Source organism: Bos indicus x Bos taurus, chromosome 12, assembly GCF_003369695.1.
Source record: "Bos indicus x Bos taurus breed Angus x Brahman F1 hybrid chromosome 12, Bos_hybrid_MaternalHap_v2.0, whole genome shotgun sequence".
Lineage (NCBI taxonomy): Eukaryota > Metazoa > Chordata > Mammalia > Artiodactyla > Bovidae > Bos > Bos indicus x Bos taurus.
This window is the reverse complement of record NC_040087.1, coordinates 24643171-24669314: the sequence shown is the minus strand read 5'-3', so window position 1 is coordinate 24669314 and position 26144 is coordinate 24643171. Positions and strand designations below refer to the sequence as shown.

Sequence of the window (26144 nt, the reverse complement as noted above, 5' to 3'; positions counted from 1 at the left end):
AGGCCAGAGGGCCACTTGGGTTGTTGATTGTCAAAGTGGAAGAGACCTCAGACATCAAATCATCCAAGCCTCTCGCTTTCCAGTTGAAAAAACAGGAATCCAGAATCACTGGGGGAAGGTCACAGGGCTGAGCGGTAATCGGTGTTAAGCATACCAGTTAAAGGCTCCCTGTATAGAGTTCTTTTAAGATGTGTGACTCTCTGAGCCAGTGGCCCAGTAGGGAATTTCTAGGATTGCCTGTCTCCCTGTCAGTGATGGAAACTGCAATCCTATTCATCTCATCTGATGATCTGGCAAAGGTCTCGGAAGGGGGAAGAAGAGAAACGTTGGAGGAGAGAGGTCTGAGGCGAGGCACATCACAGGACCGGGCGATGCCCCCAACGCAGCTCAGAGCTGGGCTTCCTGTGATGCACCGAGACTCGTGGTTTGGAATGGGGGCTGCGTGGGATTCACAAAAGAGGGGAAGAGTTGTCAGAAAGTAGATGCTTTTGCCTGAAGAGAAAGGTCCCTAAGTCCCCAGTCGCCTCCCTTAATGCATGCGCGCACACACACACACGTACAAAAGTTGAGGCCACCACATCTGCCTTCTCCAGATGGGGTTCCCTGCGCAAGAGTCTCCTCCCGCTCTAGGATTTTCCGACGCTGGCGCAAGCTCCTCCCTTGCCAGAGCCTGGCTCCAGTCCTAGCACAGAGTGTCCGCCCGAGCAGCGGCTGGGGGGCGGCGGGGAGTGGGCCCCGCTCGCCGCCATTGGCTGTGCGGCTGCCGGGCGGAGGGAAGCCTCCCGCTGCGCCCGCCGCCAGCCCGTGCGCCCCAGCCGCGCGCAGCACCGGTGCGCTCCACCATTCCCGCCGACCGCTTCTCCTGCGCAGATCGGCGAGACCCGGAGCGCCCGCGAGGAGCTCGACGCAGCCCGTCCCACCCCGAGCTCGGGAGCCGGCAGGGGACATCCGCGCGCCCCGATCCGCAGGTCAGTGAGGGGCTCCCGACGCCGCCCGCGAGCATAGGCAGAGGAGTGGGAGCCGGGGAGGCGCGGGGTGCCGAGCGCTGGAGGGGGCTTGCCCTGTGCCACCGGCACCCCGACTCCTCTCCTGGGGTGGCCTCGGGTCCCAGAGACTCCGCTCCTCCCGACCTCCCTCGCCAACTCTCCCAGGCTCCCAGCGGTTGAGCTCCTTGTTCTGGTCACCCCCGAATGTGTCCCCTTCGCGCAGGCAAGCAGCTTCCGCTGCCCGTCTCTGCCTATTCTCCGGTAACTCCTCGGGGCTACAGTAGGACGCCGTGTCCTTGGTCCCGGGATGACCCGCTTCTATCCCGGACACGGGGCGCCGGGGATGTCTGCCCTCGCGTCTGCGGCTGCAGAGATGGGTTGATTCCCCCGCTAAAGTGCAGGCACTTCTACACTTTGCGGAGTGTGTCTCGGTGCACGCTCGCCTTTGCGAGAAAGGTTATTCTCGCCTTTGCGGTGTGTGCGGTCACGTTCGTGTCTGTTGGGCGCCCACCTGGATTTCTAGGGTCACCCCTCCCTTCCTGAGGACTCGCGGCGCGCACACTGACCGCCCGCGTTGTACCTTACCTGCCTCGCGTGCGTCTTCACCGGTCCCCGGCGGCTCCAAATCCGAGCAAGTTCTACTGGCGCGGAACAGGCTGCCGTTCCCCAGTCGCGGTTTTCCGAGTCCTTGTTGTTGGAAAACGCGTCGGCTTCCTCCCCGTTTTCCCTGATCTGGTGAGACGCTGGAATCCCGCGTTTTCCTGACGAGGTCCGTGGACCATGGGCAGACTGTCTGATTTCTAATTGAGGAGGAAGGTGAGTCCTGCGGGGAGCATCGGACTCCATTCACAGACTCGTCTCGTTGAGTCCCAGGCACCCGCTCGCTTTCCACCGCCAGACGCCTGGGGCTCCGCTGTTGCTGGGTTTGGTGCCAGACTCCAGGGATGGGGTCCGTTTCTTACTGTCCTTCATTTCCTCTGCTTGTAAAATTTCCTTTGGAAAATTCTGTGCTGAAGTAAGCACTTGGGTGGTTCTTTGCGGGCGAGAATGGGATCGGACGGCTACAGGACGTCTCACAGCCTTCGCATTTAATTCAGTCCAGACTACAGGTGCCAAGGGCGGGAAACAGGCGGCGATATGTCCTGAGCATTCCCGGGCCCACCATAGGGACCACGCCCCGAAAGGCCTTTTTTTTTTTTTTCTTTTTCCCCCAGGTGCTTTTCACTTTAGATTTTCCAGATTCACTGTAAAGACAGTTGCCTATCAACAGGAAAAGAGGCAAAATAAGTGATACCCTTTTCTTCAAAGGTTTAACCCTCTAATGCATTAAGCCCAATGCATCCTCCTTAAAAAGACAAAAAAAGGTATATTTAACTAGTTTTAGCTTATTTGTGATCTGGCTCCGAGGCATGCTCAAATATATTGGCACTATTTTACTAAATATAAAGGCATTTTACCCCCACCCTAACCCCCGCACACACATGCACACCCTTAATAATCCGCACACAGTTGATCTATAATGTATTGACAAATGGCCTTTTGAAGTGTTAGTGAGGCTGTCTTGCATCGACACCAGCCCCACAGAGGATGCCCCAGTCACCTTCAAATGCTGGGCATCAGGCATGGGGAACTGTTTGCCAACCTCAGAAGTAGTCTGGGAATAGTGAGTTCCAGAAAATGGGTGGAGTGTTCCATTTCTGTGTTTGGGTTGGAGGCTTATTATTTATTTGGCTTATTTATTTACTATCTTTGATTCCTCTACATAAAGGCAAAGCGCTTTGAAGAGCTCACCACACACACCTTTATGGTTCTCTTTAAAGAAGCCTCACCGAAGGTAAGATCCATTCTGTCTCTCTGCCGCTGGTTAGTTCAATTCAGCAGATTTTCCTGGATGTCTGTGATGTAAAGAGATACATAATGTGCTGGTGTACATCTGTACATCCACTGGCCTTTTCAGGTCCAGGGTAGCAGACTACTGAGCCACATTCTAGGGCCTCAGCACCTCTGATTCTGACTTGTAGTAGATATCTCTGTGGGATCAAGTGTTCTGAGAAGCTCAGTCTCATGACACGGAATGACTCCTTCAAGAGTTCCCTATGAATAGAACCCATGCTCACCTTTGGAACCAAGACACCGTCATTGTTAAGTCTACACTAAATTTTGGCAACAAAACAATGAGGGTTCTGAATGGTCAAGTAGCCATATACAATTTAATAGTATATCTAAACATGAAATGGCACAATCTAGCCAAAACAGTGTCTGAATTCACATCAGGAACACGAGAGACTGTCATAAATACTTTCTGAGTTCCTAACTTTTAAATTGTCCTCTATTAAGTTGTGATGGCATCACTGACTCAATGGACATGAGTTTGAGTAAGCTCCGGGAATTGGTGATGGATAGGGAGGCCTGGTATGCTGCAGTCTGTGGGGTTGCAAACAGTTAAGACACGACTCAGCAACTGAACTGAACTGAACTGAAGTTGTAACGGCTTCCCAGGTGGCGCTGCTGCTGCTAAGTTGGTTCAGTCATGTCCGACTCTGTGCGACCCCATAGACGGCAGCCCACAAGGCTCACCTCTGTCCCTGGGATTCTCCAGGCAAGAACACTGGAGTGGGTTGCCATCACCTTCTCTGAGGTGGCGCTAGTGGTAAAGAACTCGCTTGCCAATGCAGAAGACATAAGAGACATGGGTTCGATCTCTGGGTCAGGAAGATCCCATGGGCATGGCAACCCACTCCAGTATTCTTGCCTGAGGAGCCTGGTGGGCTACAGTCTGTGGGTTTGCACAGAGGCAGACATAACTGAAGTGACTTAACATACATGCATAAGTTGTGTTAAGATGGGAGATCAGACTCTTCCCTGGTGGCTCAGATGGTAAAGCATCTGCCTACAATGCGGGAAACCCAGGTTCAACCCTGAGTCGGGAAGATCCTCTGGAGCAGGAAATGGCAACCCACTTCAGTACTCTTGCCTGGAAAATCCCATGGACAGAGAGCATGGTAGGCTACAGTCCATGGGGTTGCAAAGAGTTGGACATGACTGAGCAACTTCACTTTCTTTCACTTTTCAGTCAGTCCAGATTTATTATTTGTACAATATTACAGGCTTGATCTTGATGTTGACATTGTTATAGACAATAGTGAACAGGTGTGGAAATTATAAGCCTATAATAGTTGTTAAAAAGTGTAACTTAAGAAGGTAACAGACCTGAATACAGTTTTTGATGGAAAACAAAAGGATAGGTGGCTGTTAAGAACCTATTTCAAACTCACAAAGACAAGAAGTTGACTTCAATCACAGTCAAAACACTAAAGATATTCATTCAGGGAACATTTAGAGGACAGATTTGCCCCCTGGGGTAGCCAAGACAGCAGCTTTCCTTTGCCATGGTCATCTAGTACTCATCAGATGTGACCGGCAATTTGCCAACTATTGCCAATCATGCTGGTTTGGTTCTTACTCACTTTCACTTTTCCTGTGACCAGGATCATAGCAGAGGGACTTACTCTTCTCGTTGCTTAAACAGAACATTCAGAACATGCTGTAAAATGCAATTGTAACAGAAAGTACAGTCACGTCTTTTTGGGCAGGTTGACTTACTGGCCTCAGCCTGAGAGTCTTAAACTTTGAAATAAAAGGTACATATGAACCACTTTAAAGGCTTGTGTTAAGCATATACGTTACAAAAAAGAAGGAAGGGGAGAAAGAGAAAGAGTTCTGGGCTTAATCAGGAATATTTTACTGCATAAGTTATTATTAAATTTTATTTCTATTTCTTAATGAAAATACCTGCATTTTCTGATTAAGATTCATTTTCTTGTACCAACATTCAAATGCAGACATGCACAAAATAGAATGTGAACATACCCATAATATCACCTGCTAACAAAACCATATGTTAGCAACCTGGTACATAACCTCTTATCTCTTTTAGTTTAGTTTGGTTTGGTTTTTGCATGTCACTAAAATTGTGTGTGTGTGTGTGTGTGTGTGTGTGTGTGTGTGTGTGCACGTGCATACATAGCAGCAACAGCCAGGCTGGTAATCATTTTATAAAAACAGAATCATACTATGCACAACTCTAAAGTTTACTTTTTTACTTTGCCAGACATGTCCAGCGTCTTTCCATGTTAGAAAACATAATTCTTTTGATTATACCAGAATCCCCTATTTGTACAATCTTGCCATCATTTGTTTAACCAATCTTTGACTCATTGGTAGTTCCAGTGTTCAGCTACAGAGTACATCTTTGTGCGTGCACCCTTTAAATTTGTCTTATTTTTCCCTATAGGGTAAATTCTCAGGATTTATTATTTGTATTATTGACCTATCAGATCAGATCAGTCGCTCAGTCATGTCCGACTCTTTTCGACCCCATGAATCGCAGCACGCCAGGCCTCCCTGTCCATCACCAACTCCCGGAGTTCACTCAAACTCACATCCATTGAGTCAGTGATGCCATCTAGCCATCTCATCCTCTGTCATCCCCTTCTCCTCCTGCCCCCAATCCCTCCCAGCATCAGAGTCTTTTCCAATGACTCAACTCTTCGCATGAGGTGGCCAAAGTACTGGAGTTTCAGCTTTAGCATCATTCCTTCCAAAGAAATCCCAATGCTGTGCATTTCTTCAATAAAACAGAAAGGACTCAGTAATACATCCAACAAGTAGTAGATATTCCCCACTGTGATCCAGAGTATCTTCTATATGCCCAACATATTTTTCCCACTTAAAAAGATAATTTTTATTGTTACTTAACATCCATAGTGAAAGTACACAAGTCATAAGCACATAATTTATGATTTTTTGTGTTCAATTTGAACACACCCATGCAGATGGAACCCAGGTCAAAAAATAAAATACTTACCAATACTATCCCTCTTGCTTCTCACATGCCTTGGCAACCAATTGATTATTCTAACAATTCCTCATGAGAAAGTCGTTGGTGAGCTTGTTGACCTCAGTTTTCATGATTCAAGTGCTAGATTAAGGGCACCGTGCTGTTCAGATTGACAGTGTAATATTGATTGATGCTTTTCAGACCTTCAAAGATTCCTTGTCAACAAAGGTGGCCTGATTCAACGGAATAGTTTCCAAAATCCTTCATTCTGTCCTCATCACTTTATCATTTCTATCAAGTTTGATCTTTTATTTATCCATTGGACCGTGCCTGGCACATATTTCAATTGGTATCATGAATTAACCTCTGGATAACAAAAGAAATTGACTAACTTGTTTTTCATCTGATTTCCTATTGTTGGCCACCTAGCCCAGCTGAGTTAGTTGGATTTAAAAATGGGAAAGGAGTCCTAGGCTCTCATTTTGTGGCTTCTTTCTTCTGCCTTCTTTTTCCATTAGGAGTATAATCAATAACCTTCAAAATTCAGTTAACTTTCAGAAACATCAGTTTCTTGATTTTTAAGGACTTCCAACTCTTTGATTCTATTAAAAAAAAACCATTATCCTTTAATGTATAATTAAATACATATAACTTTCCCTTCACGGAGGAAAGTCAATATTGAGAGTAAACGCAGGAAAGAAGGAATGTGTTAGATGCATGAAAAGTGTCTTAAGTTAGTTCAGTGAATGAGGAGAGAAAATATTTGCTCCTTTTGTGCTCCACTGTTTTCATCCCTTTTATTATTTTCTAAGAAGCGGAAGTCTGGATCAGTTTCCTAACACAATACTGCTGGGGAGATCACTGCTCACATTACCATGGCTGCAATTGAGATGAAGTGCTACTCAAAGTACAGTTCACGCACCAGCGCTTGAATTGTTAATTACTCATTCACCAGGAGAGACGGAACTTGAGCCAGAATATAAATCAAATAAGGCATGAAAGCAGACTTTTTAGCTTGGATGATTTTTTGGTAGTAAAATCTTCTTGAAGGAAGCAGTGCTTTGAAGTTCCTTTTCCCACAAGGACTCATAACCCACCTATTCCTGAGGGAGTCAAGTGGCTATTTGAATAGTAGCACTGATCTCTAAGGTGGGCTTTGTAGTTAAATTGAGAAATTTGTAAAAATGTAAACATTTTCTCTTCCTGTGCTCATTTTCTATTGAAATTGGTTTTTTTTTAGTGTTTTTTTTGAGCGGAAGGTATATTTAACTTTGAGACAGAGAGACTAATAGCACCACAAAACATAGTGTTCCTGTACGCAGCTAATTATAATACCCTTCCCTACAGTGATCAGCGTATTGCCCTTGACCCTTTTTACTTCCACAGATGAGCAGAGAGACAAGGACTGTGATTGTATGAGACTTGGTGATTTTCAAAGAATGGGATTATCATAGACTTTATATTTAAAAAAAAAACAATGCACCCTGTTTCCATATCCAGTCACATCTTCACTGATTCACTATGGTAAACTCCCTTTTGATTTTTATTGTGCTCTTCAGAATACATTCATTCCAGCCACGCAACTACATTCATGATAATATATTTCAGTGTTGACAGCAGATTCCTCCATTATCCTGGTGGACAAGAAACTCAATAAAATCTTTGTTGAATATTGTTGAGAGATACAATTGCTTGATAAAAGTATGGTCCAAGTTTGCTCTGGAGCATGGAACTATTCATTTTATTGCCCTAACTAAAATATTTATAAATTTAGGGCATGTTCATCATTTTTTTTCACTATTGAATAGCTACCCTTTGCCTTATCAGTATGATTTAATACAAGATCATTTATTCCTTCATTCAATAAATATTATTGTGAATCCAAAAGTAGAATAGATAGAAACTACCTCTCCAAGAAGCTTCAAGTTTCTCATTTCTTTTACCCTTTGATCCCTTAATTCCTTCAAATACTTATTGAGAATCTTTATAATAGAGATTGCTGATTCATAGATAGAAAGATTAGTCCTCTATTCTAAGAGTACATAGTCTATCAAAGCAGACCAGTGGGTCAACAAATGTAACAAGTATAATAAAATGTGAGAAATGCTATTGTAGAAAGGTATAGAAAGTATCCTGAGAATACAGAAGAAGGAGCCAGAAACTTGCTAAGAGAAAAATAGGTAGGGATTTATATTACGAGTGAATTACCAGATGAGGCAGATGCAGGAAGGTTTGCAGAGTCTTAAAGAATGAACAAATTGGATTTGGGGTGGAGTTGGGGAGAAGACATACAAATATAAGAATTAAATATAAGAATTCAAAATATATGGGGAATCTATAATAGTTTAATATGCCTGGAACACCATTCTCAGAGACAAGAGAAAAATGAGACTGGAAAAGTAGCATGTGGCTATGTAACAAGGGACATATAAGGTAGGTAATATAAGAGAGGATTTTTAGAATTTTTAATCAAGATGGTCACTATAAAAATATGCATGTGCATTAGACTCATGCACATATAGTAATATTTTATCACCTTACCTTACATAGTACATGGTTAACAAGTTGTTGAGTTAATCATTGATTGTATCAAAGAATAGTTTTCTTAACCAAAGTCACTACCACTATCCCATTATTTTTATAATGAGTTGTTTTATCCATTAGGGGTCTTGAGTTAGTCTTCATGTCTTTATTGTCTCTCCCCTAGTCCCTCTTGAGGGCTTCCCTGATAGCTCAGTTGGTAAAGAATCTGCCTGCAATGCAGGAGACTCTTCAATTCCTGGGTCTGGAAGATCTGCTGGAGAAGGGATAGGCTACCCACTCCAGTATTCTTGGGCTTCCCTGGTGGCTCAGCTGGTAGAGAATCCACCTGCAATGCGGGAGACCTGGGTTGGGAAGATCCCCTGGAGAAGGGAAAGGCTACCACTCCAATATTCTGGCCTGGAGAATTCCATGGACTATATAGTCCATGGAGTTGCAAAGAGTTGGACATGACTGAGTGACTTTCATTTTCACTTTAGTCCCTCTTGAAACCATTTGTGCAGGTTAAAGCGACAGCTGGGCAGGACTGTCCATATAAAATAGCACCTCTTCATGCACCCTAAAGGCAATCAGTCCCGAATATTCATTGGAAGGACTGATGCTGAAGCTGAAACTCCCAATACTTTGGCCACCTGATGTGAAGGACTGACTCATTGGAAAAGACCCTGATGCTGGGAAAGACTGAAGGCAGGAGAAGGGGATGACAGAGGATGAGATAGTTGGACAGCATCACTGACTCGATGGACATGAGTTTGAATAAGCTCCAGGAGTTGGTGATGGACAGGGAAGCCTGGTGTGCCGCTATCCATGGGGTTGCAAAGAATCAGACATGACTGGCCAACTGAACTGAACTGAACTAAATGCTCCAGCTTGTCAGGGAATGTGTGTAGCTGTATCAATAGCTCACTCTCATTCCTTTAAACCTCACTCTTGTATGAAATTAAAGCTAACCAAAAACATGCTTTACAACCTTCTTTCTTAGCAGTGCCAAAAGAGAGTTTTAATATAATATATAGCAATTCATGCAGCTCTCCATTATTCAGAATTTGACTGCTTTAAAGTCAGTTTGTTATATACCATCGTAACCTCTGCTGTCATAGTGAGTCAGTCAGTAGAAGGTAGATTATGCTACAGTACAAAATAAGCGAGTTATCTCAGTGGCTTAAAACAACAGAAGTCTACTTATTGTTCACACTAAGTGCTCACATAACCAGAAAGGGGTGAATGCATTGGCTTTGGTCACCCAGGAACCCAGATTGGCAGAAGCTGGCCCAAATCCACAGTTATTGCAGCAGAGGGAAGGCAAATCTCACATGTGAAAGAAAGGTGAAAGTGAAAGTTGCTCAGTTATATCCAACTCTTTGTGACCCCATGGACTATACAGTCCATGGAATTCTCCAGGCCAGAATACTGGAGTGGGTGGCCCTTCCCTTCTCCAGAGGATCTTCCCAACCCAGGGATCAAACCCAGGTTTCCCGCATTGCAGGCGGAATCGTTATCAGCTGAGCCACAAGAGAAGCAAATTCACACAGTGATTGGAGCAGAGGGAAGGCATGTGGCAAATCTCACATGTAGTCTTGCATTTTATACCCACAAGTAACACATGTAAAATTTTCCGCAAATTTTACTGATCAAAACAAGTCATGTGGCCACCCTAGTTTCAGAGGGGGTGGAAACACGCAGCCGTACAACATGCCTGGACAGAGGGAGGGACAGCAGAAACATGTAAGCATCACTGATGACCACAGGTCTCAAATGTATTCCTCCTTTATCTTCAACCTCCCCAGAGAGAAGAAATGGAATGAACATAAAATTTGGAGACATGGGGATATAGATTTGAATTCCAGTCTGGCCTCTAAGTGTCTGGGTAACCTTGGGCAAGCTTTTGAATTCTCTGATCCTTAATTTTCTCATTGGTTAAAGCAAGGTAAGGGATAATAATAACTACAGTACAGACTTGTGAAGATTAAAGAAAATACCCCTGTGCCATACACACACACACATACACATATACACACAACTAGTATATGCTTTTATTGAATACATATCAGCTGCTGTCATTCATTGTGCTGCTGTTTTTCCAAACTCGTTTATCTGGACATCCCTTCTCCTATACAAGCATGTCAGATCCAGCTTCCTCTGCCTGTCACATTCTGAAGACCTCCTTTCATTCCACAATGACCTGGGGATCCTTGCACCACCCCCTGCTACTTCTCACCACTCTTCTGGCACGATGTTGCCTCTACATCCAGTGCACATACACTGAAATAAAAAAGCACTCAGATATAAGAGAAATGAGTGATGTGTGAATGCGTGCTTCTGATTAAGGGTATTCCTACAAATTTAATTAAAAAAAACACAAAGCACACAGCCTGAAAGGTAAAGTGGAGAGCTCAACCTTCATAAAGGGCAAAGCCAAAGTCTGATAAATCTTGTATAAAAGATCCTCGTGATTTTCATGAGTAAAGCCATATTTATTTGTACTTTTAAAAGAATGTATAAGTCTTTTATATAGGCCAGCAGTGTGGTAGTCTGTTTTCTACAAATAATGACTAATTATTTTCCAGTTTGACCTCTTCCCATTTTTAAAAGTGAAATACATTCTGGGAGCATTTGAGCCTATATTTGCTTATTGCTTCCATATTGTCTTTGACAAATTCTAGTCCTGGGTTGTTATCTCAAATAACAGGTTGCCAGGGACTTGATTTCCTCTACATTTGATAGTCTGCCGTGTCATGGTGCTCCATGTTACAAGGAACACGTAGACATTCTTTTTGTTAGCCAGACTTTTGAGTTTATTGTGCTGCCTGAGAGAGAAAAAGGAAGGATGAATGAGAGAATTTTAAGGCAAGCTCTGCTGCTCTGTTTACACAAAGGATTAGCAGGACCATGGGAAGTTTCTTGAGGGAACATGCTTTCCTGATGAAGGACACACTGTCCTCATTTCTGTCTCCTGCCTTTGCTGGTGAACTTGGGAATCCTGGTAGAAGAGTAATTTCAGAGCCATGAGAGGGCACTTTGTCTCCTTATATGGTTGGTGTTTTATGTAACCTCTGCCTAAAATCTGACTCATCTGGTACTCATCAATTTAGGGTACCTACCTAGAGCCTCAGTCATATGATTGCTTATGACTAAAGAAAAGCACTATTAATGTCAATGCTCCATATTTTAAAAAAATTTGCAGCTGCATTTTTCAATGACTAGTTTCATTCTTCAGAGAAGGCAATGGCAGCCCACTCCAGTACTCTTGCCTAAAAAATCCCAAGGACAGAGGAGCCTGGTAGGCTGCAGTCCATGGGGTCGCTAAGAGTCGGACACGACTGAGCCACTTCACTTTCACTTTTCGCTTTATGCATTGGAGAAGGAAATGGCAACCCCCTCCGGTGTTCTTGCCTGGAGAATCCCAGGGACGGGGGAGCCTGGTGGGCTGCTGTCTATGGGGTCGCACAGAGTCGGACATGACTGAATCGACTTAGCAGCAGTAGTAGAAGCAGCAGTTTCATTCTTTAAAAATTGTTTACTGGCTCCTATTTCAAAAGATGCAGACCCTGAACTGTAAGAGAGTTCACGTATTTGGGTTTATTCTTCTTGCCACAATAGTATTAGGACGCACCCAAACCAGAGCGATCAGGGAGGTGGCTGCTAGATTTGAGATGCAGGAAGCATGAGTTCTTTGATCTGCTGAACTTGGAGTTTGAAGACCGATGCTTGATGCCTAAATCAAGTTTCCCGCTTTTGCTGAGTTTATTTGCTTCTGTGTTTCCTGTGGGCCCTGTGTGGAACCTGGACCTCATTGGCTATTGGGAGTCTCAGTGACCTTCCCCAGAGCCTGCCAACACACTAGCCTTCAATAGAAAATGACTCTCTCTTGGATCTTGAGGGCAGTATACTAAGTGAAACAAGTCAGACCAAAAAACAAATTCACACAATCTCACTTATATGTGGAATCTAAAGAACACAAAAACAAGCTCATAGAACAAGTTGGTTGGCGGGAGGTGTGTGAAATGTGCAAAGGTGGTCAAAAGGTACAGACTTCCAGTTATAAAATAAGTAAGTCATGGGGATATAACATTTGTCATGTTGACTGTAGTTAATACTACTGCATTGTATATTTAAAGTTGCTAATATCTTAAAAGTTCTCATCATTAAGAAAAAATTACAACTGTGGGTGGTAGCACATATTATCTTCTTGTAGTGATCCTTTTGCAATATACAAATATCTAATCATTTTTGTACAACCAAAAACTAATACCATGTTATATGTCAGTTACTGCTGCTATACTAAAGAGTAATGCATGCTCAGTTGCCCAGTCATGTCTGACTCTTTGTGACCCCGTAAACTATAGCCCACCAGGCTCCTCTGTCCATGGGATTTCCCAGGCAAGAACACTGGAAGGGGTTGTCATTTCCTCCTCCAGTGGATCTTCCCTTCCCAAGGATCAAACCTGCATCTCCTGCATTGGCAGGCAGATTCTTTACCAATGAACTACCTGGGAAGCTATATGTCAATTATATCTCAATTATTTTAAAAAAGAAAACTACTCTTTCTTGAATCAGGATACCTACAAAGCCCCTCCCTTTGACTGGGTATTTAAAGTGCAGGAAAGATATCCTGGGCTGCCTCTGAGGATGACTGATGACGTAAGATGAACATCGAACACCTTACATTCATCTGGAGGTCCAGACAGAGATTCAGACCAGTGAGTGGCGGCAGAGTGAAGTCATGAGCAAGGCTGGCTGGCCAGTCACCATTCCTGGTGTTCAGGCAGCCTGTCCTGCCACTATGGATCTAGTTCCCTAGGAGTATTAAACCTCCTCTCTCTCATTCTCTGAGACTTCACTTCCTGTACCTCTGGGCATCATAAGCTGATGGTGCAGCAAATATTTGAACTTCTCCAAAGCCCACTGAAAAGTCAGGCTTAATCACTGTATTTATTTAGAAGCTTCTAACATTTTTACTGACTTACTGCATATTATACCAAATATATTTTCTTAATACCCTTGGGGATAAACCATCTTTCCCTAACTTATATGTTAAAGATCACCAATCCTACTGAAAAACTATGAGAATAATAACAATGAACACCTATATATCCTTTAACTAATCAGTTGCTAATATTTTAACACATTTGTTTCATCATCTTTTCTTTCTGTATGTGTGTGTATACTAATTTTTTTTTATTTTGGCTGACCATTTGAAGGTTAGTTGCTGCTACTGTGATATTTTACTTTGTACATGTATTTCCTAATAACCAGAACGTCCTCCTATATCACACTTAGGAAATTTAACTTTGCTACAATGCAGTTATCCAATGTACAGTCTATGCCCAAATTTCCCCAGTTGTCATAATAATGTCCTTTATAACAAAGCTATTTTTCCTTTTAATGGGCCCAAGGATCTTTCATTGTATTAGAGGATAAATCTCGACATCTGCATCCTACTTTTTCTTCTCTGAGTATTCAGCTGAATACTAAATAATGTCATACAGCCAAAACTGGTTGTAGCCAAAACTTAGCCTGCCTAAGCTGCCAATTACCAAGCATTATTATTTTTAAATACCCGTTTCACTGTGGAAAGCATCATCATACGTTGACTCTCAGCCATGGAGGACTGGAAGAATGAGAGAATGTATTTAGTAGAATCCATATGTATGAATTATGCTAAGCACTGGGCTAATATCCAGGAGGGCTGGGCAGCGTACACGCTATGTAATCAACTAAGGTTCTATTTGTAGTTGTATTATGAGGGGCGATGGTTTATTAATTCAAGTAAATGCTTTGTTGAAAATGTCATCAGATGGAAGACTCTGTGAGCCTGAGTCCTTGCTGGGAAATGCAGGACTTAAAACACACATACTTGTCATAGTCCAGTCCATTTCTAAGAAGAGGCTATAAAGCATCTTAGTTTAAACAAATACATGACTATAGTTGTCAACAGAGAAATATAAATAAATCATGGCCTGTTTAATTAATTTGCTAATACTGAAGTTCTTTTCAAACAACCTATATCATCACTTTTTTTTTTCAAATTGTACCTGTATACCTGATTTTTATAGATAAGAGAATGGTTTGTTAGGTTTTGGCATATTCTTAGGTGCAAATTTTATAAGTGGATATATTAGATAATTTATCTTTCTGTCTTCCATATGCCTCAATTACCAAGATATTTTAATGGAAAATTAAGCTTGGGGTTTAATTTATGAAGTGAATAAAACATTTACTACATATCCATTCTTATAAGCTGAAAATTTACAATGCTAAGTCACTTCAGTCATGTCCGACTCTGTGTGATCCCATAGATGGCAGCCACCAGGCTCCCCCGTCCCTGGGATTCTCCAGGCAAGAACACTGGAGTGGGTTGCCATTTCCTTCTCCAATGCATGAAAGTGAAAAGTGAAAGCAAAGTCGCTCAGTCATATCTGACTCTTAGCGACCCCATGGACTGCAGCCTACCAGGCTCCTCCATCCATGGGATTTTCCAGGCAAAAGTACTGGAGTGGGGTGCCATTGCCTTCTCTGGAAAATTTACAATACAGATGAAAAATTACAAGATAATGTATACACAAAACAGTAATAGACATATACAGAAGCATATGCCATCAGAAAAGTTTTCACTGAACACATTTGCCTAGATACCTATGGGAGATGGAAGGAAATGTAGAGAAAGAGGGATCAGGTTAGTCACAAAAAGAAGAATGTGTATTTAAAAAGGAAAATAACAATAGAAACAAGAGAATAGAGTGGCATTGGTCAGGAGTTGTACAAGCTCACTTACTTTCTTCTTATGCTGCATGGTCCCAGTGGCCCATAGTTGCCTACTTCAGAGGAATCTGCTTAAATTTAGGGTGGACTTTATCAAAGCTTATAGAAATCCCATATTTCCAAGCTCTTCCCTGTCTCATTAGAATAGTTTTAGGGGCACTCAAAGGCCCCTGGAGCCTGAGAGAGTTGACCGGGAATACCCTGTGGTCTACCTATAAAAGTTTAAAAAAGTGACTTATGGCAATTGCAAAATTAAGTTTACAAGAACAAAATCTTCCCAAATATCATACTCCATAAGGAGACTGTTAGGAGCATTTCCTGATTGGACAAAAACTAAACTTAATACAAATTATTTTAATTGTGGAGATAGAATGAAAGGCAATGGGAAAGAAGGAAATGCCATTCTCCAACCAGAGCATGGTTCTCCAACCAGAGCATGGTTCTCCAACCAGAGCATGGTTGAGAATTTTTTAAAACATGTCTCGTCTTATTAAAAATAAGCAAGCAGGTTTCCCTGGTCATCCAGTGGTTAAGAATCCACCCTGCAATGCAGGGACACAGGTTTGATCCCTGGTCTGGGAGGATTCCACATGCCCCAGAGCAACTACGCCCATGCGCCACAGCTACTGAGCCAGTGTTCCACAGCCTGCTCACCACAACTAGAGAAAGCCTTCTCACAGCAACTAGACAAAGCCCTTGGGCAGCAAAAATAAAATTTAAAAATGTTAAAAAAAAATAAGGAAGCTTTTTTGTATACTAGTTGCTCCAAGAATTAAAATAATATATATTTTTCTTAATATTCTTCTAAAAAATTGGAAATGATCAGAGCTGAGTGGAGGAAGGGAGTTGCACCTCAAAGTCCTCATTAAAAATTCTGTAACATCTTGAAAGGTCGATCTTGGCTTCTTACCGTCTTTCTTCACACTGATTCATTTCAACTTTGCCTGTGATCTTCAAGTCATTTCTCTGACGGTTTGCTTTTTCTTTAAATCAAGTGTATAGCCAATAATCTTTTCTCCTGCTCCCTGAAAGTGACTACATATCATGTTCTGCTACTTCTGAGCCAGTTCCTGCTTCCTTCAACCTTTAAGTGGCCACTTTTCTCATTTTGATTTGATTCATTGTGTTAATAACATAGATGAGTCCAATTTTCCCAAAGTGCAGGGTAGACCCCTTCTTGGTCTTTTCTAAACATCATTACAAAATCACAAAAATACTATGCCTAATACTGGTTTTATATTTGACCTTTTTAATCCAGAAAATGGGGGCTTCCCAGGTGGCACAGTAGTAAAGAATACGCTGCCAATGCAGGAGGTAAAAGAAACTCAGGTTTGATCCCTGGGTCAGGAAGAGCCCCTGGAGGAGGAAATGACAACCCATTCCAGTATTCTTGCCTGGAAAATTCCATTGACAAAGGAGCCTGGCAGCCTGTAGTCCATGGGGTCGCAAAGAGTCAGACACGATTGAGAATGCATGCATCATGCATCATTGTCCAGAAAATTATCCACTTAAACTTTCTTTTTTCTAATGGAATATCATTTAAAAATAATTATTCTTACTAAGGCAGAGATTTTGGCATAAAAATGTTCACAAGAATGTAGCAAAACTTTATTACAAATAATAGTTTGATTTCCCCAGGAAAACAGTGCTATAGATGCAAGGGAACTCCTATCTATAATTGCTTTTGAGGCTGTACAAGATAGATGGTCACTTAGGTTCCTATCTCCTTTTGAAATAGTTTCTTGTGTTGTTTATTTTTATTTTTTAATTTCATTCAATCTACACTATTTTGCATATCAAGAAAGGTATATTCTGAATATTCTGTGAATTATACCTTATGTGGATAACTATTTTTTAAAGAATCAGAACAAAATAACTAGCCTAACATAAAAGTATTCTGAAAATAATTTAATTATTTTGCCGAGGAAATATTTTACTGAGCCGGAGGCTAATCCAGAGAGATAAAAGCCATCACCGAGGTAAAGAGAGATAATAAGGGATTGGACTGAATCCAAAGCCACCTAATGACCTACCCTAGAAACTGGTTTTGAAAATAAATCACAGATACTAAGCTGTTACTCCAACACTTCTTTAATTTTCACCAGAGTACTATGAAGAAATTCTGATTACATCTTCTCATCATTCTTTTGAACTACAAATAAAGAGGACTGTTCATTTTAATTTTTGGCTGCCATTATCCAGTCCAGGGGAGCTTCCCAGGTGGTACTAGTGGTAAAGAACCCGCCTGCCAATGCAAGAGACAGAAAAGATGCAGGTTCCATCCCTGGGCTGGGAAGATCCCCTGGAGGAGGGCATAGCAACCCACTTTAGTATTCTTGCCTGGAGAATTCCATGGACAGAGGAGCCTGGCGGGCTACAGTCCCTAGGGTTGCAAAGAGTTGGATGCGACTCGACTGAAGTGACTTAGCACACATGCATCCAGACCAGACCATGAATTCTAGGACGTTATCCAGAAACTTCATCTCTCCACATTTCTTTTCAGAAATGGCTCTCTAACTCCACATTGAATAGCAGATAGACTCAGTTTTTTTCTTTACTTGGTTTTATTTTTTATTGTGCTGACTCAGGGAATCATAATGAGATTCCACTAATTTTCACACAAAATTCTTCTCCCAAAGCACTGTACTGACTAAGCAGGAGCAGTTCTCAAATAAGCAAATATATGGCAGCCCACTCCAGTATTCTTGCCTGGAGAATCCCATGGACAGAGGAGCCTGGTGGGCTATAGTCCATGAGGTCACAAAGTCAGACAACTGCAGTGACTTAGCATACATGCATGGATGGGCTTAATCAGCTTTGAATAAGGTTAGTAGTAATATAATGAACTTTATTTTCATTATTGCAAGCCTAGGGGTAAGTGTTTGCCATTGACTGCAAGTGAAGATTTGCATTTAAAGTATGTATTGTCAGCACCTACCTTCTCTTACCTAGCATGACCTAAAAGGCCACTAGGTGAAGAAAAAGCATTAAGAGAAAAGAAAATCATGCAAATTGTAAAGGAAAGTTCAAGGTCCTATATAAACCATGTTCTTTTCTAAGTAGAACTAGAAACAACTGTGCTAAGATATGATAAGTTCCCCTCCAGATTCTGGAAATGGTAGTTTCTACATGTCCTACAAAGAAAGGGATCAAATATATCATCTAAAACTATTCATTACATTATACAATTACATTTTACATTTGTAGACCTGGAAAGAGCCTTTACCATGCATGTTAATACTGTATCAAATTGTTGCTAATGGTTTGGGAGGTCCACCTTTTGGAGAATGACACAGCAGGGCATGATAACGATGAACTGTTGATTCAACATCCTAACAGCTAGGGCACTCTAAATAATGTCCACAAGGGAACAAAGCAGCTTGTCCCAGTTTTCCACAACAACAGCAACAAAAAAAAACCTTTCACAGAGTTGCTATTCACATAGAAATGTATTTAAATAAAGGTCAGAAACTCAGAGACTGCTGTGCCAGACTGGGGGCTGACTGTAGGCTGGGTTTAATCCACCACTGTATTGTAGAAGTCAAGACCCTGGCAGAGGCCCCTCCCACAAGCTGGCCACCCAGGGGTCTTGCAGTGCTTCTGGGAGAGCACTCAGAGATGAGGGCTTATCAAATCTCCTTCCTTTCACTAAGCAGGAAGGTACACACAGCAGAGAGTATGCTTTGCTCCTTCAGAGCTTCACAGTCCTCATAATCACCCCCTGGGAAGGAAAGCTTCCATTCTTTCAGAGGAGTCACAGAGGCTGGGCACTGAGTGACGTGCAACGGAGGCCCGCCCCCCTCCGCCAGGTCTTTCTTAGCTGTGCGGTTCCTCTGACTCCCCACCCCACCGGACTCACAGTGAGATCACACGCCCATCCTTCCTCGCTTGTAGACTTCTTCCCAGCACATTTTTCTATTCCAAGAGACAAAGGGATAGCTGGCTGATCATGAACTGAAACATCTCCCCAGATCTTCACTTATAATGCAATCTGTCTCTTCTTCCTTTCTCAAAAAAAAAAAAAAATTCTGAGAATGGGTCAGAGGGAAAAAAAATGCATCTCAATCCTCACATGGCTTTAGGTGCCACATGAAATGAGAGTCTGCTCTCGCTGCCCCTGGATGGGTCAAGGCTATGCATTTCAGATGAAATCGCTTTCTTTTTTCCTTTGAACCTAATCTGTTTGGGAGAAACAACCCAAGAAGCAGCATCTTGAAACACACTTGTTTGATTTTGTTTCCAAAGTACCACCTACAGCCTCATTCACACTGTTCAGTGACTAAACACATACACTCTGGGTCATCCTCAGCATTATACACAGACTCAAAACATTCACCAGAGAGAAAAAAGAGTTATCCATTTTTAAGACATCCATAAGAAAATAAGAAGTGATGTCATCAAGTTAAAATGATTCTAACAGTGTGTACACTCTATTGTTTTGGAGTAGAAGAGTGAAATGAAGTTTGTAGATCTGTCATTTTAAATTAGGTAGTATTCTGAAAGTAATAGTAAATCTAAAATATTCGGGGAAGAATATTTAGAGAAGATATTTAATTGTGAAATGTTGAATGAGGATGCAAGTTGTCATCTGTTCATTTCTACCATTATCTCCCAAGGCCACTTGGAAGGTCAGACACTTTCCCCAAACATTCTCAGCCTCAGTTGCCATAAACTCTTCCATAGACACTTGAGGCTCACAATGGGCTTTTGTCTCAAAGAAGGTGATCTTCAGGAGGTGAAACGTACTCTTGGAATATTTACATTGTAAATAGATACCTTGGATTTAGCAACTAGTCTGGCAGCCAGTTGTGAGCTCTATCATTGAATTGCCAGTGACTGATTCGGTGCCTCCAACCTCACCTCCAGAAAATGATACAGAGCTGAGTAGCAAAGGTGGTTTTAGAGAACTCAGCCAATTTCGGCTGAATGTATGACCTGTACGTGTCAGTTATTGGACTAGCAGAGACCTGGAAGTCCCTCTAGTCCTTCGAGGGATTGAGAAAGACCTATATCTACTGGTCTTTTACTTGGATGGACTTTTTTTATTTTCAAAGCATGATTTTGGACACAGTGTCACATCCTAACTTAGGAGCTTGTGGAGAGGTAGAAAAGGTATCATTGGACAGATGGGAAAACAAATATCAAGACTGAACTGTAAACTTGTCCAAAGTAAGTGGCAGGTAGGAACTAACCGAGTGTCGTCATTTTCTCTTCCTACCACAGTTGAGGAAAGTAAGAACACAGTTCAGGCATGGGTTCCTCTCTGTCCTCTGTTACTGACTAGTTGTGAACCCTGAGTAAATCACAATTTCTTTGTTGATCAGTTTCCTCATCTGCAAAATGGAAATAATAATTCCTGCTCTGCCTCTCCTACAAACTAGTTTGTGTGAAGAACAACACAAAATGCACAGCCCCTACCTTCTTACCGATGCCAGAAAAAGAAGGAGTAAAATCATTACTATCAAAGGATAGGAAAATTGAGATTGGATGGTATAAAAGGTGGAAGTTCTGGCTTATCTTCTAATTAGATACATTTATTTTTGTCATATCAATGCAAGACAGAATCTTTGTCCTTAGTTTCCTCAGCTAGACTTAGGAGGTCTTATCAGAACATCTTGAATATTTCTTTCCATTCAGTCCACACGATTCTTTCCTATGCACCATGCTGTCTCTGAGTGAAAGTCGCTCAGTCATGTCAGACCCCCATGGACAGTCCATGGAATTCTCCAGGCCAGAATACTGGAGTGGGTAGCCGTTCCCTTCTCCAGGATGATGTCTCTGAGATGCTGCTATTTTCCCTACAGATGAATGGCTAGGGCACTTTTCTGCTGTATAAGGCATGGTATTACTACCAGATCAGTGGAACACGTTTGCAGTCCCACTGTGATCCTTTTTTTTTTTTCAAAGGATCCTTAGGAGCCTATAGCAGCCTAATGGAATTAAAATCACCAAAGTGTAATGAGGAATGGGAGTCTCATTATTTTAGGAAATACTAAGAGCTTGTCCCATGGCCTCCTCTGAGGAGTCACTGAGATTGTTAGCTGGCTTGACTGCCGCCAGGGCAGCCCTCTCAGAGGGTCCCTCCTTCTTGGGAATCATTAGTGCCGCTCAGCCACAGCCACAGCCACAGCGGCCGCTGTCAGCCCCTCAAGGAATCAGTCACTTAATTAGATTTGAGGAATGGAAGGAAAGGAAAGTTGTCAAGGTAAAATGTGGACAGAGGTTAGGGAAAGGGAAAGCCAGGGTACAGAGGCAGCATTTCACTACATCTGATGCAAGGAAATCTGGAAATTTACAACCAAATGGTCCAATGCCATAAAGAGCTAGGAAGAGCATCTTTGCTGGATTTGAGGAAACAGAGTCATCCATCAGAGGGATCATTCTCCCTCAGGCTGCTTCCCTCGCCCCCACATTGACTAGGCAGAAGAAGCTGGCTGGGACTTCTCCAGTCATGGACGCGAGGGTGGTAGAGACACACCGCACCCACACCCACGCCTGGAGCCTGCAGAATCACACACCTTCCCTCCCAGGATGCCCACCTGGCTCCGTCCACTTTGTTTCTGGCGTTCCTCACAGGGACCACATAAGGAGGGGAACATGGCCAAGAGCATTTCTTTCCCTGTATTCAACACACACATCACACATATACACATGCACCTCCCCCTCCCACACCACACATGCACATGTACACTCCCACACACACCCATACACATCACACCCCTCACCCCCACCGCACGTATACCCATACATACACCCATACACCCACACACACACCCATACACATCACACCCCTCACTCCCCCACACACCACATGTACACACACACACACACCACACATATCACACACACACACATCACACATACCCCACACACATACCACATGCACATACACCCCACATACAGATGAACCTCCCCCTGCCACACACACACACACACTGAGCTCATTTTGGCCCAATTTTACAGTTCACAGAGTGCTTCCCTGTCTATCTTGATCCCTGCATAACACAGTGTGCAGTTGGGGCAGTACTATACTATTTTACAGATGAGAAAAATGAAGCTCAGAAGCTAGGTAATTTGCCTAGCTTCCCAAAGATAAAGGAGAATTCAGGCCTCAAACTTAAGGCTCTTGACAGCAAACCCAGTACTCTTTCTATAATTAAGAGGAAATCCAACTTTTATCAATCTAAAGGTTTTTAATTCAATGCCTAAAATATGCAGAACAGAATACAGAGGTAGACCTAAAAGGAAACAAATATGTAGGAATGACCCCTGATCCCAAAGAGATACGCTTTTATAAACAAGTCTGCAAATTATGAGAAGCAAGCTGACACGTGCAGTGATTCTCCAAAGCATGCTAGAAGGAAATACTGGTCAAAAAAAGTTGTGCTAGTGGGCTGGACAGTGCAGGGAATTCATTTTCTGGAGGAGGAGGGTTTGCAGCTAACTTTTGGGGTCCTATTCTCAGAGTAGGCTTGGAGCATCTGTTGAAATCTCAGCAGATGGAACACACCAGAAATGTACTTTCCTTTTTATTTTGGAGAAACCTGGCACCTAGGGTACTATGAGATCAAATAAAAGTGCATTTTTATATCATCATTTGTAACATAAAGTCAGGAACATTACTTGTTCCTGGGAAAGTGATTTCATTTTTTTCCCTCCCCGATGGATTTTATAATTAAGCCATGCTGAAATTAAAACTGGAAATGAGAGTTAATGTGACTTCTTTCTGAATAATGCACTCAGTTGTCTGGGGTTTTTTGTCTTTGTTTCTGCAGTGTCAATGGACACCTGGCACCTGCCGCCTTTGCTTGGAAACTGAGAAGTTCTGTTGTGCTGCAGTGTTTGCTGAGGCTATCACAGCAGAAGGAATGCTGATTCTGTCCCTTTTAACCCCTGTGTGAAACTGACTTTCATACACTGTGCATTCTGTGACCTTCGGTAAAGATGTCTGAACCTGACTCTTCCTCTGCATTCTCGGGGAGTGTGGAGAACGGAACTTTCCTCCAGCTGTTTCCCACATCCCTGTCCACATCGGTGGACCCGTCCTCGGGCCACCTGTCAAATGTCTACATCTATGTGTCCATATTCCTCAGCCTGTTAGCCTTTCTGCTCCTGCTTTTAATCATCGCCCTCCAGAGGCTCAAAAATATCATCTCCTCCAGTTCCTCCTACCCGGAGTATCCAAGCGACGCTGGGAGTTCTTTCACCAACTTGGAAGTCTGCAGTATTTCCTCGCAAAGGTCCACTTTTTCGAACCTTTCCTCCTGAAGAAAATGGAAGAATCTTTCAGTGCCGTGGCTGCTGAAGTTTTCCCTCAGGGGAAGTATCACAGGAAGCAGGCACTTCAGGAAAGAAATGCCCATGTTGTTCTTTTTCACCAATTAGACCTGGTTCTCCTCCTTCAGCCCTGATTTCTTTTTCTGTTCATGATGCTTTTTGTTGTGAATGTAGGAGTTGATGCTGACAGAAATGCTTGCATGGTGAGGAATTTCACCCAGACCGCTTGATGAACCTGCAGCTGGCTTCTCGGTGGGGCAGGCCACCCTGCTGGACACCTGAGGCTGAACTCACCTGAGGCGGCCTCGCAGAGGAAGCTGGGTCAGGGTCAGGGCTCTGCACTTCTGTTTCTCTTACAAAACCATGAAACCAACGGAGCCAGCAGAAACTGGCAAAGTGAAGTCTGAGCTATGTAGAAGATATTTTACATATTTTAAAGATAAAGTGGAAAACACCAAGTTTAAAAAAAAAAATCAGTTTGGATTTCATGTATAACATCTCTACAGCCAGAGGCAAAAATATGCTAAGTGTTTTATTTCATTTCACTTTAACCAATGAAAATCACATTTATTGATGAATTAAGTCATATATGGAGAAGTTCTGGAAGACTTTAACTTTTAATAGCAAGACAAATAAGTGTTATGATGCTGTTTGTAACATATTTCTGCTTTGGGGTTTTTTTTCCTACTTATGTTATAGTCTTAATGACTCTATGTTTGTGGAATTCTTTGTGATAATTGCTGTTGCTATTCCTAAGACAGGCACCAGAACAGACACTGGAAATTTTTATTTTGTATCTATAATTTCCATCAGTGGGAATCATACATACGGAAAATACTCATTTAGTTGTATTTTGCACTCCTCGTGGTTGTGAAAGTATGTTCCTTTATTCAGTTTCACAGTCTTCATAAGCTCAGTGCAGAATTATATTGACTCCAAGATGTCAGATGTCTGTTCTCTCACATTAGGTTGCAAAACTTAGAAGACTCCATTGCTTAATAGTTATGTTGTTATATACTCTGTGGATGTTACATGTCTCTGATAATTCATTATTGTGTGTTAGCATAATACTCTACATTAGGATTCCAGGATGTGGATTTATGTTTAAAACTGTAAACACTCACATTGGGTAGGGGGCTGCTATACTGTGGTCAGCCAAGCACAGTTGAACTCAGGGGCTTTGTGCATGAAAGGAAGCACTCTCCAGAGCACAGACATGGAATATGGAGGGACTCAAGTTGCCCCCCAAAAAACTAACAAAGCAAGCAAAGAGCTTTGCTCCTTTGCAGCGTTTTAAGAGTAAGAATTTTAATATAATTTTTGAAATCAGTGGTCTACGGTGTAAACATTGAATGTATTCATTCTGCAAAGCCCCTGCATCAGCATGGCCCTATCTGCCCAGGGCAACTAGACACTTCTTATCCAAAATATTTAATAATCTGAAGTGGTGGGGCCTTAAAGCCACCCTTTGGTTTGGTTGCATGGCTTCTCCATCCAGAACTGGAGTGGGGTAAAGAATGCACCATTTTTACAGGGCATACCTTTGTCATTCTAAAATGCTGAGAGAGATGTGAATTCACAGTGAGGATCAGGTTTTTGTTTTTTTTTTAACCCATAAGCCTCACTGAAATCTGACCATATCGGAAGGTTTATGTATCAAAAATCCCCCCAAACACTATAAGACCTGCACAGAGTTGCAGCCCTAAAATGTATAATGAGTGAAAATTTCCCCTCTGCTGTCATTTAAAGCACAGCAGTGTGTTACAATGTTATTATGTACTATAAATGCTGGACTGGAAAAACTGCTATTTTAGACCATTATTAGCATTCTCAGTGTGTGTGTGTGTGTGTGTGTCTGTACACAACATAGAATATATAATATATATATGTATATGTATATTCACACCCTTCCCAATTAAGAGTTGTGTGAAAGCTGCACAGGATTACAGAGGCATCTATATCATCACTTTTGCTCTTTGATTAGTCTTGTGCTATTTTGGTTACCAAGGAAAAAAGGACTCGGATGAACTGATTTTAAAAAATAAAGGAGCAAATTTGCCACATGACAGTATAATCTGCGAATGACCTGTTCAAAGGGGGTAACTTTACACTTTCCTTCTGGAAGAGATCTAAAGGCTTCTAGGACTAAAACTAATTAAAAAAAATTTTTTTTTCAGGCACACCCCTCCCTTCCCCACCCCCCAACTCCCCTCCACGATGGTTCCAGCTCTCAAGGTTAGCGATTGGGAGCAACATTCAAAGACATAAAATATCACTCCCAGCTTGCCAGGATAACAGACTCTACAACCTGAGATGAATTTGTGTTAAGAAGCTCAGGAAGGCTGGAAGACTGGTTTATAAATAAAGAAATCAAGCCCACTGGAAGCCTGGCTCTTCTCTTATTGTTTGTTCTCAGTGAGGCGGTCCACAAGCTTCTCTCCTGGGAAGGCTTTTCCTTCAAGTCCTCACTGAAGCAGGATCAATAAAGAGTGGTCAAAACACCAGCCTCTCCCCACCCCTGAAGGGTCCCCTCCCTCTGGGGCAGTGAGTTCCAAAAGTCCCTGATCAGAAGAATCACCTGGATGCTTGGGAACTATTCAGGAGATATTCCCAGGCCACAGTCCAGACCTCAGGAGGGAGCCAGAGAACCGGTATTTTTAACAAGGACCCTGGGTGATGCTCATGGTCAGTGAGACACACGGTGGCAGAGGAAAGTCAAAGTGTTAGTTACTCAGCCG

At 42.5% G+C, this 26144-nt stretch overlaps 1 protein-coding gene across 3 annotated transcripts; it reads left to right on the top strand.

The window, feature by feature from the left end:
• The first annotated feature begins 441 nt into the window (after positions 1 to 441).
• Positions 442 to 25791, top strand: SERTM1 (serine rich and transmembrane domain containing 1). Of its 3 annotated transcripts, XM_027557400.1 has the most exons (4): positions 750 to 968; positions 1510 to 1802; positions 2755 to 2820; positions 22905 to 25791. In XM_027557400.1, the coding sequence occupies exon 4, from the start codon at positions 23074 to 23076 to the stop codon at positions 23395 to 23397; it is 324 nt and encodes a 107-aa protein (XP_027413201.1). In that variant the 5' UTR covers positions 750 to 968; positions 1510 to 1802; positions 2755 to 2820; positions 22905 to 23073; the 3' UTR covers positions 23398 to 25791. The 3 variants fall into 3 exon arrangements, with proteins under 3 accessions (XP_027413199.1, XP_027413201.1, XP_027413200.1); XM_027557399.1 differs by lacking the exon at positions 1510 to 1802; XM_027557398.1 differs by lacking the exons at positions 1510 to 1802; positions 2755 to 2820 and having other exon boundaries at positions 442 to 968; positions 22905 to 23544.
• The last annotated feature ends 353 nt before the right edge of the window (positions 25792 to 26144 follow it).